This window comes from Erythrolamprus reginae, chromosome 2 (assembly GCF_031021105.1).
Source record: "Erythrolamprus reginae isolate rEryReg1 chromosome 2, rEryReg1.hap1, whole genome shotgun sequence".
NCBI classification, from domain to species: domain Eukaryota; kingdom Metazoa; phylum Chordata; class Lepidosauria; order Squamata; family Dipsadidae; genus Erythrolamprus; species Erythrolamprus reginae.
The window spans coordinates 272911371-272925335 of NC_091951.1; the positions used below are offsets into that span (position 1 = coordinate 272911371).

The 13965-nt window shown below is 42.7% G+C and overlaps 1 protein-coding gene across 2 annotated transcripts in view; it reads left to right on the forward strand.

Moving 5' to 3' along the window:
- The first annotated feature begins 9822 nt into the window (after nt 1–9822).
- The window catches only part of SMC5 (structural maintenance of chromosomes 5), a 64613-nt gene continuing 60470 nt past the window's right edge, over nt 9823–13965 (forward strand). The window contains exon 1 of one of the 2 annotated variants that reach the window (XM_070742651.1): nt 9823–10087. In XM_070742651.1, the coding sequence (XP_070598752.1) occupies nt 9909–10087 (179 nt within the window). In that variant the 5' untranslated portion in view covers nt 9823–9908. The remainder of the gene's footprint in view (nt 10088–13965) is intronic. The other variant, XM_070742653.1, reaches the window with a different exon arrangement.

Consider the following 13965-nt stretch of genomic DNA (forward strand, 5'->3'; position numbering starts at 1 on the left):
TTGGGACTGGAATCTCGTCATTAAAGAAATAATTAAGCAAAACATCCACATAATCACTTTGCTTCATGGTCACAATAGTGGCTTTCATTGTAGCGGTTGTTAAGCAATCTGATGGAACATTAACTGGAGCATGGAGTACTTTGCGGTATGGGAGGCTTGGATAGCTTATTGCCTAGAGGTGTGCAGAAACTTGTTGCAGGCTGGGATCTCTAGGTCTTCTCTCTCATCTCTTGCTGAGTTGCCTGAGCCCTTCCCCACTCGCTATTCTTGGGTCCACTTATCTTTGTGTTGTCTGACAAGTATCCCCAGCTGATATAAGATGTGGCCTTCAACAGAGACCACCTCACATCAAGCGGGTCCAATTCTCACAATCGTTCAAAACTCTCCTTCTCCAAAGTGTGCAATTTGGAGGAGGGGCTTTTCAAATGATTGCAAGGATGATCTGTATATTATTTATTTATTTATTATTTATTTATTATTTGGATTTGTATGCCGCCCCTCTCCGAAAACTCGGGGCGGCTCACAACAAGTGAAAAGACAATCCAATACATTAATCCAATTAATTAAAATATTATAAATTTAAGAAAAACCCCTATACTAACATACACACACACAAGCATACCATATATAAATTCAACGTGCCCAGGGGAAGATGTTTAGTTTCCCCATGCCTGACGGCAAAGGTGGGTTTTGAGGAGTTTACGGAAGGCAGGAAGAGTAGGGGCAGTTCTGATCTCCGGGGGGAGTTGGTTCCAGAGAGTCGGTGCCGCCACAGAGAAGGCTCTCCCCCTGGGGCCCGCCAACCAGCATTGTTTAGTTGGCGGGACCCAGAGGAGGCCAACTCTGTGGGACCTAATCGGTCGCTGGGATTCGTGCGGCAGAAGGCGGTCTCGGAGATATTCTGGTCCAGTGCCATGAAGGGCTTTAAAGGTCATAACCAACACTTTGAATTGTGACCGGAAACTGATCGACAGCCAATGCAGGCTGCGGAGTGATGGTGAAACATGGGCATACCTAGGTAAGCCCATGACTGCTCTCGCAGCTGCATTCTGCACGATCTGAAGTTTCCGAACACTTTTCAAAGGTAGCCCCATGTAGAGAGCATTACAGTAGTCGAACCTCGAGGTGATGAGGGCATGAGTGACTGTGAGCAATGAGTCCCGGTCCAGGTAGGGCCGCAACTGGTGCACCAGGCGAACCTGGGCAAACGCCCCCCTCGCCACAGCTGAAAGATGGTTCTCTAATGTGAGCTGTGGATCGAGGAGGACGCCCAAGTTGCGGACCCTCTCTTAGGGGGTCAGTAATTCCCCCCCCCCAGGATAATGGACGGACAGATGGGATTGTCCTTGTGAGGCAAAACCCACAGCCACTCCGTCTTATCCGGGTTGAGCTTGAGTCTGTTGACACCCATCCAGGCCCCAACAGCCTCCAGGCACCGGCACATCACTTCCACCGCTTCGTTGACTGGGCATTATCTTCCTAGGAATGTAAGCCTGCCTAAGTTATGCTCTAGAATGTTTCTAAAATGTCCCATAATTCTTTGGAATCTGCAATCTGCGTAAGGTTTATAGAAGAGAATACGATCACTGTTCCCCCTAAGGTGAGTTGTGTGCTGTAGCGCAGGAGATTTAAAATCTCAGCGTAGAAGATTGGAATTCTGGCGCAGAGGTCTGCTAGAATTGGCAATTAATTTAGAACTGTTGCTGAGCTTTTAAATTCCTCCCCAGTAAAGGCAGGAAAGAAAGGGGCCAATCAGCTTGCCGGGTAGGGCAACTAAGCCCCTTACCGTACTGGTGGTGGTGGTGGCGGGATGGATCCACCAGCCCGCCGCCAGCCCGATGGCCGTCCGTGGGGGGGAGCGATCTGCTGCCAGCCCAATGGCCATCTGCGGGGGGGGAGCAATCCGCTGCCAGTCCGATGGCCGTCTGCGGGGGTGGGTTGAGGTGGATCCGCCTGCCTGCCAATTGCCGTTGGTGGGGGGGGCGGGTCTGCCGGCCCGCCGCCAGCCCAATCGCCTTTGGGGGGGCGGGTCCGCTAGCCCGCCACCAGTCTGATTGCCGTCTGTTGGGGGGGCGGGTCCACTGGCCTGTCGCCAGCCTGATTGCCGTCTGGGGGGGCGGGTCCACTGGCCCGCCGCCAGCCCGATCACCATCTGTGGTGGGGGGCGGGTCCACCGGAGAAAGAAAGGAAAGAAAGAGAAGGAGGGAGGGAGAGAAAGAGAGAAGAGAGGAAGGAGGAGAGAGAGAGAGACAAAAAAAGAAAGAAAGAAAGAAAGAAAGGGAGAGAGAGAAAGAAAGAGAGGGAAAGAGAAAAAAGAGAGGGAGAGAGAGAAAGAAGAGAGGGGAAGAGATAGAGAGAGAAAGAGGGAGAGGGAGAGAGAAAGAAAGAAAAAGGGAGAGATAAGGAGAGAGAGAGACAGAGAAAGAAAAGAAAGAAAGGGGGAGATAGAGAAAGAGGGAGAGAGAAAGAAGAGAGGAGGGAGAGAGAGAGAGAAAGAAAGAAAGAAAGAAAGGGGAAGAGATAGAAAGAGAAAGAAGAGGCTGGAGAGGGAGGGAGAGAGAAAGAGGGAGAGAAAGAGAAAGAGAAAGAGAAAGGGGAGATAGAAAGAGGGAGAGAGAAATAAAGAAAGAAAGGGGGAGATATAGAGAGAGAAAGAGAGAGAGGGAGAGAGATAGAGAAAGAAAGAAAGAAAGGGGAGAGATAGAAAGAGGGAGAGGGAAAGAGGTAGAGAAAGAAAAATGAGAAAATGATGAAGGGAAAGAACGAGGGAGAGGAAAAAGAAACAAATGAGAAGGGGAGAGAAAGAAAAAAATGGGAGAGGAAGGAAGGAGGGAGGGAAGGAAGGAAGGAAGGAGAAATGGAGAGAAAAGGAAAGAAGGAAAGAAAAGGAAGGAAGGAAGGAAGGAAGAAGAAATGGACGGAACAAGGAAGGAAGGAAGAATGAAATTAATGGAGGGACGGAGGAAGGAAGGACTTTTTGGGGAGCGGGGTGTAATTAAAAAAAAAATTATCTCAACATACATTCAAACAATACAATGTACCATCTAATTTTCCATGAATAAAATGCGGTATTTTGTTAGTAACTAATATCAATCATCAAAAAAGTTGCAAACGTTTTTTTTCTAATTTTGTCATCCAGGTACATACTTTTCTTTTAATTAAATTCCCTCCTTAATGCTCTTAATGTTATTAACCATTATGCCAAAGTGCTTCCTTCTTTCTATATACATTTTTCTATAAACCAAGAAAACCTTGTATAGCCAATCAGATGTTAACAAAATAAAATTAAAAATAAAACATAAACATATAGGAGTTTCAGACTTCTTCCTCCCCCTCTAAATAGCACATTTACCTAATCCAAAATTTAAACATTATTTCAGCCCATCTAACGTTTAGCCAATTAATACTTATCTACATTTCTTACTTAATTATTAATCTTAAATTTCAGTCAATTTGAGAAAAGAACAAAAAGGAAAAAAATCTAAGTATTCTGTTTTCAATCAATTACAAATAATTAATATCATTAATCTCCCCAACAATTATAAATTCAATTCCATTTATGCATTAATCCAAATCAGTATCACCTACTACATATCTTATTATAATCAATACTTCTAACTTTATTAAAACAGATCAGCAATTCCTAAATTCATATATCTAAATAGAAAAAATAATTAAAGTTAAGAAAAGAGAAACAAAACAAAACTCCACCCTTCTCAGACTTCAATTTCTTTAATTTGAGCAGAACTTTGAACCAAACCCTTTTCTTTTTTCTTTTTTGTATCCCCTTTTAATCCCCCTTTCCATTTTATTCTTTCTATTCTTCCTCCTAGGAAGGAAGGACTTTGTTAGAAAAATAAAGGGGTTATTGGATCAAACTTTGGACACTTGACAACGTAGTTATGATGGTGGCAATGTCCTAGGGTTTTGTGAACATCTTTTGGGATCTTCTGACAAGTAACTGCAGGGATTCACATAACGACTGTGGCAAGAAAGGTGGTAAAGTAAGGCAGAACTCACTTAATAACCGTCTTACTCAGGAGATAGAAACGTTGGCCTCCATTGGGGTCAGAACAAAAGTCGATCAGTGCACTCTTGTAAAAGCAGATCAGGAGTCCATTTTGAAGCTCCATAGAAAACATCTAGGGGGAAAGGCAGGTTGTCCTCGACTTACAATGGTTCATTTACTGACTGTTTAAAGTTGCAATGGCCCTGAAAAGTGACTTATGCACCCTTTTCACACTTAGGACCTTCGCAGCAGCCCGATGATCGCAGGATCAAAACTTTGCTGCCATTTCATATTTATCACCGTAGATGTGTGTCCTGAGGTCACATGACCCCCCCTTTTGTTTCTAGCCGATCCACACCCAGGCATGAAAATGTGCCGCTCAGACATTATGCATTTCCGCCCACACCGAAAAAAAATTAGAGGGAACATTGATGTGCCTGTATCATGCACCCAAGAGATGAATTACCGTATTTTTCAAAGTATAAGACACACTTTTCCCCCCTCCAAAAGAGGGTGGAAATGGTGGTGTGTCTTATACACTGAATACATCCACTTTTGAACTCCCGAAGCTCACCCTGTGCTTCTAGGGTCTGGGGGGAGGCAAAAACACCAATTTTTGCAGAAAAACTGGCCGCCTTTGCAGAAATGGGAGTGTTTTCGCCTTCCCCCAGCTCCCAGAAGCTCTCTGGAGGCCTCCCAAATCCTCTGTCCACCCCATTTTTAGAAAAAATTGAATGAAAAATGGTCCATTTTTGCAAAAAACAGGTTGCACAGAGGATTTGGGAAGCCTACAAGTGCTCACAGAGTGTGAGTGCTCATGGGGGCTAGGGGAAGGCAAAAACGCCTGTTTTTGCAAACAACAGTGCGTGCAGAAGGTTTGGGAGACTTGCAGAGTGCTTCTGGGGCTGGATAAAACAAAACATTTTTTCTTACTTACCTCTTTGAAATCTTTGTGCGTCTTATACACCAGGGCGTCTTTTAGTCCAAAAAATGCGGTAACATTATTGGATGCAAAACCTAGACCTTTTTATATACAATTCAGATAGATATCAGTTTACCCTGTTCAATATCTGTTCCACAAAATATTGTTAGTACATAGTTTTGTTAACACCTTTCATTGCAGTGTTTGTCATAATTATATTTTATTGCTTTCCAAATTTAAATAGAATTACATTTTATTCCATCATTTTTTTGGTTGTTGATACATTTCTTTCTTGCCTGTGATATTCTCCTGACATCTAATGGAGACTTCAAAAATAACACCCTCTAGTTTAATAATTTACTAACTTGCAAAAATCCTGTACTGTATGTTCTGATTTTTCAGAAGAATAGTGAGTGAACAGTGCCTATTTGTTATAATTTGTATATTGTTTTATATATTGTGAGCCACCCTGAGTCCTTGGAGAGGGGCAGCATACAAATCAATCAATCAATCAATCAATCAATCAATCAATCAAATAATGAAGCACCATTGTATACTGTACAGTAGTCCCTCGCTATACCGCGCTTCACCTACTGCGGCTTCACTTCATCGCGGGTTTCTGAGGAAGTCGATCGGCAGATTTAAACAGCCCGCCAAACTCGATCGGCAGGTTTAAAAAAAAATAAAAATCTAAAATTGTAAATACTGTATTTAAATACTGTATCTAAAATAAATACTGTGCGGGAAGGGTTTATAAACACTTAAAACAATGAAAACTTACCAAACAATTACAATATAAATACTTAAATAAGTACTATCAGTTGATAAATACCCCATCACGGATTTCACCTATCGCGGCCAGGTCTGGAACGTAACACCAGCGATAGGTGAGGGACTACTGTACTGTGTTTCTACAAAAAAAAAAAAGCCAAATCTTATTTTCTTTTGAACCCTGAAAAAAAGGCTATGCCTTCTTTTCGGAGGGTTCTCATTATTGACTCACCTCCTGACGATGGCACCAACAACCCCACTCAGCAAGAGCCCACTGCTGACTCACTTCTGTGGCTGCTTACCCCCATACACACAAGCTGTTATCGGCTGCAGATGCCTTCTTGAAGGCATCTGAAGGTGAAATGGAGGCCAGGGCAATGCGTGTGAGTGGCGGCAAGTGGCCGCAGAAGAAGGCAAGGCAGATGTCAGGGTGTATGAGACCCGGTTAGTGCAGCTTCACCCCACTCCATCCCTACCCTAGCTTATTGTATACCGGTGTGCCTCGCCCCACCCTCTGCAGAAATTAGGGCTAATTTTGTGGGTAGGGCTTAATTTGATCACTTGCGCTCAAAACAGTGATAGGGCTTTTCAAACTGGGTCATCTTGGAGAAACACAGTACATATAAAGTATATAATAGATCATATATATGGGGATCAGTACATTATGTTGGTCAATGACTATAATAAAGATAGAACTGAATAAGATCAGTACCATTTGTGACAAGGGTGAAAAATGCAAATCTCGTACTACATTTAGTATACATATAAAAGGGTAGAGCTTGCATCACAGTGTGATATCTGCCACTTTGCCCTTTTTTATACTTCTATGAATACTGTACCATTGGTTTTAGTGAATTTCCTGTTAAGTGTTTATCCAAAGGCACCATATTATAAAAGGCATACTTCTTTGAGGATACATTTAGCTGAAGAGATCAGGAGCCCATTCTGTCTAACCTTAAATTGGTGGAGTGGATGGGTCCTGGCCCCTTCAATTAATCAATAAGATATATAAGAACGTAGAAAGTTATTTTGGTACCGCAAACTTGACTCTGGTCCCATGTTTGGAGGTAGGATGGCTATATATCCCATTGTTTTTCTCTTGGGGTGGTTTGGGGTATTGTGTCCCCTTCTTTCAGAAGTTGATAAACTCATGATCTTATTTTTATTCCTTTTATTGTGCATCTATAGTTGTCTTGAGTCAAATGGCCTTGACATTCCACCAATTAAGTAAATTTTTAAGAGCTAGATTCCTTTTTCTGTGCAGTGCTTTCCTCTTGCTGCACCCAAATAAAAGCGGGTATTGAAATATTGGAAAGCACTGATGGGTAGAATTAGGTGATTTACAAAAACTGTATGGGGATGTGCCAAAATTAATTCACTTTTATCATTATCCTTTGGAGATTTCCAGTATCTTCCTTGGCTCCCATTAAATCCAAGTAGACATAACATCATTAACTCAAACAAAAATGGGCAGATACAGTAGAAGCAAAATAAACTCCATGATGGATAGGAGCATACTAATGGTTTTCATTCCTTTCTGTCTTAATATGTTTACAGGACTGAAAGTCTTAACTGCAATCAAGGCATTGTTATTATGCTTACTAGAAATTAAGCTTAACAGCGCCTGAAAAACTAGGCTAGTTTCAATCTTGACTTGCAAGCTCCGCTCCAGAATGAGATAAGCACATGTGCAGGAAAATAAAGGAAGTGAACTGAACTTTTGATAGGAAAAAAGGGAGTAAAAAGCCACTTTTTCTACCATCCTTTTACTCCCTTTTTTTCTCCTATCAAAAGATTGATTCAACTTCTCTTCCTGCACATGATCTTGTCTCATGCTAGGATTTGAAAGTTACAAGTGTTAACAAGTGGCAAAAGTTGGACACCTCTGGTCTAAATATTTTAGAATATAATCCCAATTACCAGTGCCAGAATAGTTTACAAATTTGGAGGGCATGAAGCTGGGGAAAAAAACGATGCACACAAAAGACTTTCCCATGGAAAGCCAAATTGCCTTATTTATTTATTTATTTATTTATTTATTTATTTATTTATTTATTTATTTATTCAATTTTTATGCCGCCCTTCTCCTTAGACTCAGGGCGGCTTACAACATGTTAGCAATAGCACTTCTTAACAGAGCCAGCGTATTGCCCCCACAATACGGGTCCCCATTTTACCCACCTCGGAAGGATGGAAGGCTGAGTCAACCTTGAGCTGGTGATGAGATTTGAACCGCTGACCTTCAGATCTACAATCAGCTTCAGTGGCCTGCAGTACAGCACTCTACCTGCTGCGCCACCCTGGCTCTAAGACAGTGGTTCTCAACCTGTGGGTCGTGACCCCTTTGGGGGTCAAACAACTCTTTCACAACGGTCCCTTAAAACACATATTTCCAATGGTCTTAGAAACCAAGATTTCATTTATTGGATTTATATGCCGCCCCTCTCCGAAAACTCGGGGCGGCTCGGGATACCGCTCCTCTATCTGTCTCCAGGCAGGTCCACCCATATTATTATTATTATTTATAAGATTTGTATGCCGCCCCTCTCCGAAGACTCATGCAAATAGACTACTGCGAAAAATATATCTGTACTATGGAAACTTCTGAGCATGGGCAGAAGCCGAATTCCCGCCATTGCGCATGTTTTGCCATTTTGTCTTTGGCTTCTTTTTTTGCATTTTTTTTTTAAATTCAGCACTGCGCATGCAATGAGCATGCAAAATACCCAGAACCAGCAGCGAGGTAAGCTAGAACTCACCCGTTTCCTAATAATTTTATTATTTTATGGTTGGGAGTCACTACAACATAAGGAACTTTATTAAAAGGTTGTGGCATTAGGAAGGTTGAGAACCACTGCAAAAGGTTTTTTTTTTAAGCAATGAAGTGCTTGGATAGATAAGGATCCCATAAATAAAGGGGCATGCAAAAGTGCAGCAGAGTGCCTTCCGTCCCGTCCTAATGTTTCTCTTTTACTAGTATGTATATAAATATTATTATATTTATATACATGATACTAATATATTTATATACATGATACTAATTAATATTCAAACTTAATATTAGCCGCTCCAAACTCGACTGTAAAAAATATGACTTTAACAATCGAGTTGTCGAAGCGTGGAACTCATTACTGGACTCAATAGTGTCAACCCCTAACCCCCAACATTTCTCCCTTAGACTATCCATGATTGACCTCTCCAGGTTCCTAAGAGGTCAGTAAGGGGCGTACATAAGTGCACTAGTGTGCCTTTCATCCCCTGTACAATTGTCTTTCCTTTATCTCATATATCATATATATTTTCTTCTTTTCATATATCTTCTCCTCTGTTTTTACATATTATCTTTATATATATTACTTCATGTTTATTCTCTTCCATATGTATTGTGTATTGGACAAATGAATAAATAAAATAAAATAAATTATATCTTTGCATAACACCAATATGTACTTGACAAAACAAATAAAATAAATTTTAAATAAATAAATGTCAACCTCTGCTATAGTTACTTCTGTGACACACTCATTGATAATTGTGATTTCAATTCTATTCTACACTGACATTGGGTTGATTTAGAAACTATATTCTTTGTCACCTTTGTACAGCATACTCTTTTTTTTCTGTGCTCCCAACTAGCGCGCCTGCCTATCCCCTTTTCCTAACCACCACCAACTACTGTACTTTTAATTCATGAGGGAGAAGCTTTTTGTAAGCGGGTCCAAAATTCTTCCTCTCATAAATGGGGAGAGAAGACCGCTAAGGTAACAAGAGAACAAGTTTCTGCCGTCCAAATCTAACCTAATTAGTAATGAACTTAAAATGTCTACTGCGAATTGTTAAAGGACTAAAGCTAGATTTGCTCAACAGCTTCCAGAACAGTTCAAGGTTTCACAGAGAAACACCCCACTCCTTTTTGTGCCCAGTAAAAACGCTCGTTCCCGCCCTTTTTCCCCTCACCATCCAATAGACATTGAGATCTCTCGGGTTTGCTTCCCCGGCCGGTAGGCAACAGGGGGAAAAAAGAGAGGAAATGGTGTTCTGTTTTCTTCTAACGGAAACACCCGCCAGACGCAGGTTTATGGTAACCAATGACATTCAGGCGGCAGCCTGACGAGAGATCAGAGCAGCCAATGGCAATCGAGCGCGCACCGCCGCTCTCCTAGCCCACCTTAGAATTCGCAGTAGTTGTTGCGGGCAGCGGCAAATATGGCGTCCTCTAGCAAGCGCAAATCGGAAGAGACTGAGGCGGCCGGGAGCAGCGACGACAGGAACCGCTCTAACAAACGAAGCTCGAGGGAAAGCCACTCGCGGTCGGGCGAGGGACCCAGTACGAGCCCGACCTTCGTCGAGGGCGCTATCGTGAGAATCTCTATGGAAAACTTTTTGTGAGTGTGAAAGGCAAAAAAACGGGCAGCGGCTGTACGGATTGCCAATAACCGGGGGGGAGGAGGGGGGAAAGAGACGCAGTGGGCGTGGCCTCTATCAATGCCCAGCGGCGGGTTTTCTACTTTGTCGGGAAACTTCCCCCCCCTTAATTCGTGGTGGCCCTCGTGGGTTCTTCGGGGGTACCCCTGGATGGTGTTTTTCCCGGGCACTCACAGGGTTGCTTACCCTAAATCCAAGAGGCCTTAAGGGCTTCGTTTGTTACCGGCAGTAGTTGCTCCATCACCAAAAATTCATCTTTATACAGTTTACCTCAGATCCTGAGAACGTTCTAGAGACGTTCCATTGCCTTTGAATGGAAAGGGAGACGTTGCTTGGAGTGGAACAGAGTCTGTAGTTCGTAATAGTGAGCCGGTAGCCCAGGGTTTCTAATTTCCCCTTGCCGCCTGTACAGTCTTGCCTATCTGTACAAATGGGGACCCTCAACTTCCCTCAGGAAAGGACGGACGGGAAGTTAATCGAGCGGAATAAAACTGGAAGGGACCTTGGAAGTCTTCCAGTCGGGGTCTCCAACCTTGGCGGCTTTAAGACTGGTGGATTTCAACTCCCAGAATTCCTCAGCCGGCAAAAGCTGTTGAAGTCCCTAAGCAAAGCTGGCTGAGGAATTCTAGGAGTTAAAGTCCACCAGTCTTAAAGACGCCAAGGTTGGAGACCCCTGTTCTAGTCGAACCACTCTTGCTCAGGCAGGAGATCCTGACCTATACCATTTTGTCTTCTTAAAAACCTCCACTGATGCAGCCACAACTTCTGGAGGCAACTTTTTCCACTGGTTTATTGTTAATCACTGTTAGGGAGATTTTTTTCTTTAATCCCAGGTTGCTTCTCCGCTTGATTATTAGCAATAACATTATAGCAATAGTATTTAGGCTTATGTACCGCTTCACAGTGCTTTACAACCCTCTCTAAACGGTTCGCAGAGAGTAAGCATATTGTCCCCAAAAATCTAGGTTCTCATTTTACAGACCTTGAAAGGATGGAAGGCTGAGCCAACCTTGTGCCTACTGAGATTAGATCCTGCCAAAGTGCTGGCAGCTGGTGATCAGCAGAGGTAGCTTGCAGTACTGCATTCTAACCATTGCACCACCGAGGCTCTCTTATTATCCCTCAATTGTTTCTTGTCTTGCCTTCTGGTGCTTTGGAAAATAAGTTGACCCCCTCTTGTTTGCGGCAGCCCCCAAAATATTGGAATACTGCTATCATATCACCCCTTAATTCTTTTCTCTTGACTAGCCATAAGAGGCTAGGCTAGACTAGACATACTAGACTAGACATAAATTAGCTAAAGAAGCTCTGAGTCTTTACTCAAGAACGATCAGATATTTGTTAGTTTGGAAAATGCTGCTTTATTTAAAGCAGCATTTTCCAAACCAACATATAACTGATAATTGTTGAGTATAATTTCTTCCACTTGAAAACATTAGGGCTAATTGTATTGGATGGAAGTGAAAGCACCTTAAAATCAGTTTTAAACAACTACTGTATATCGTAAGAGGAGAAGATTAGGGACTCCATTTTAAATTTAAAAAGATGGGCTTTCATATAAATGAGCATGGGATTGATATTGCTGTGCAAATTAGATAGAGCTGTGGTCTATTAGCTTTAGTGAGATCCCTAAATAAACATGCACTCAATGATCTGAAAAGCTGAAATCCAGTAAATGTTGCTTTGGTAGTGAATAATATTGAATACCCTGGGGCAGCTGCACAATTACTGTATTAAATAATATAGTAACTGCAGCTATTTCTATATTGATGTTTATTACTTGGTCTCTGATGATGTCTTAATTTGGAAGTATTTATAAAAGGTCTCTGCTAAACCGTGTTAAAAATCTACTTAAACATGTCCATACTACGATAGCCAATCAAATAATTCGTTGTAATCAAAGCCAAATAATAGTGATACCTTGTCTTACAAACTTAATTGGTTCTGGGACGAGGTTCTTAAGGTGAAAAGTTTGTAAGACGAAACAATGTTTCCCATAGGAATCAATGGAAAAGCGATTAATGTGTGCAAGCCCAAAATTCACCCCTTTTGCCAGCTGAAGTGCCCGTTTTTGCGCTGCTGGGATTCTCCTGAGGCTCCCCTCCATGGGAAAACCCACCTCACGACTTCTGTGTTTTTGCGATGCTTCAGGGGAATCCCAGCATCACAAAACCCTGGCAACAGAAGTCCGGAGGTGGGGTTTCCCAGCAAAGGGAGCATCAGTGAAATCGCAGCATCGCAAAAACACCAAAGTCCTCAAAACCCCGGACCTCTGTGTTTTTGCAATGCTGCGATTTCACTGAGGCTCCCCTCACTGGGAAACCCCACCTCCAGACTTCCGTTGCCAGCGAAGCACCCGTTTTTGCGCTGCTGGCATTCCCCTGCAGCATCACAAAAACATGGAAGTCCAGAGGTGGGGTTTCCCATGGAGGGGAGCCTCCGGGGAATCCCAGCAGTGCAAAAATGGGCGCTTCGCTGGCAACAGAAGTCCGGAGGCGGGGCATCCCACCTTGGGTTTGTAAGGTGAAAATAGTTTGTAAGAAGAGGCAAAAAAATCTTAAACCCCAGGTTTGTATCTTGAAAAGTTTGTATGACAAAGCGTTTGTATGACGAGGTATCACTGTACCTATTTTCTGCTCTTGTTTCACAGTAATTGGTATTGAGAGGTACTATACAGTGGTACCTCGAGATACGAGTTTAATTCGTTCCGGACCTGGGCTCTTAAGTCGAGCAGCTCTTATCTCTAACAACTTTTCCCCATAGGAATTAATGTAAATAATTTTAATTGGTTCCAGCCCTCAAAAAACTCACAAAGTTAGTCTAAATTATGCAGAAAGACATGTTTTTAATGAAGAAATGTACATGTACATATAAATGAATAATGAAGTTTCTTTCACTTAACTTGTAAACTTTCTTAAACTTTTAAATTTACATATGTTCAACTTCTCTGCCACCCAATCCTGTAGGACAGAGGTCCCCAACCCTTTTTGCACCAGGGACCGGCTTTAAGCGATCAAGAGAGGAATGGGTGAATGAATGGACGGAGGGTGGGAAGGAAGGAAGGAAAGAGGGAAGGGACAGGAACAGAGGAAGGAAGCAAGGAAACTTATGAAAGGGGAGAGTAAGAGAGGAATGAGTGAAGGGAGGGAGGGAGGGAAGAAGGTGGGAAGGAGAAAGAAAAGAAGAAATAGAGGAAGGGAAGGTAAAAGAGAGAAAGAAAAAGAGCAAGAAAGAAAGAAAGAAAGAAAGGGGGAAGGGACAGGAACACAGGAAGGAAGCAAGGAAACTTATGAAAGGGGAGAGTAAGAGAGGAATGAGTGAAGGGAGGGAGGGAGGGAAGAAGGTGGGAAGGAGAAAGAAAAGAAGAAATAGAGGAAGGGAAGGTAAAAGAGAGAAAGAAAAAGAGCAAGAAAGAAAGCTGCAAGCACCCCCCCGAGCCCCCCAGGCCGGCTGCAACCTTTTAAAACATGCGCGCCGCTTCGCAGCTGTCTCCTGAAGCCGAACGCGGAAGTTAGCGTTTGGCTTCAGGAGACAGCTCCTTGGCGCTTGTATCTCGAATTTGGGCTTGTAAGTAGAACAAAAATATCTCTCCCCTCCCAGCTCTTATCTCGAGTTGCTCTTAAGTAGAGCAGCTCTTATGTCGGGGTTCCACTGTATATTGCCCTTGGTACTGGAGCTAATAATTAGCCATAATGATTGACTGACAATCTTTATTAAAGCTTCCCACCTGTTTGCCTAATATTAGACTGAGTGGACAAATTATTTGCAATGCAAAACTCCTTGTTCACTTTCTTCACACCATATTAAGTATTACATGCCCTTACATTTATTTTTATCT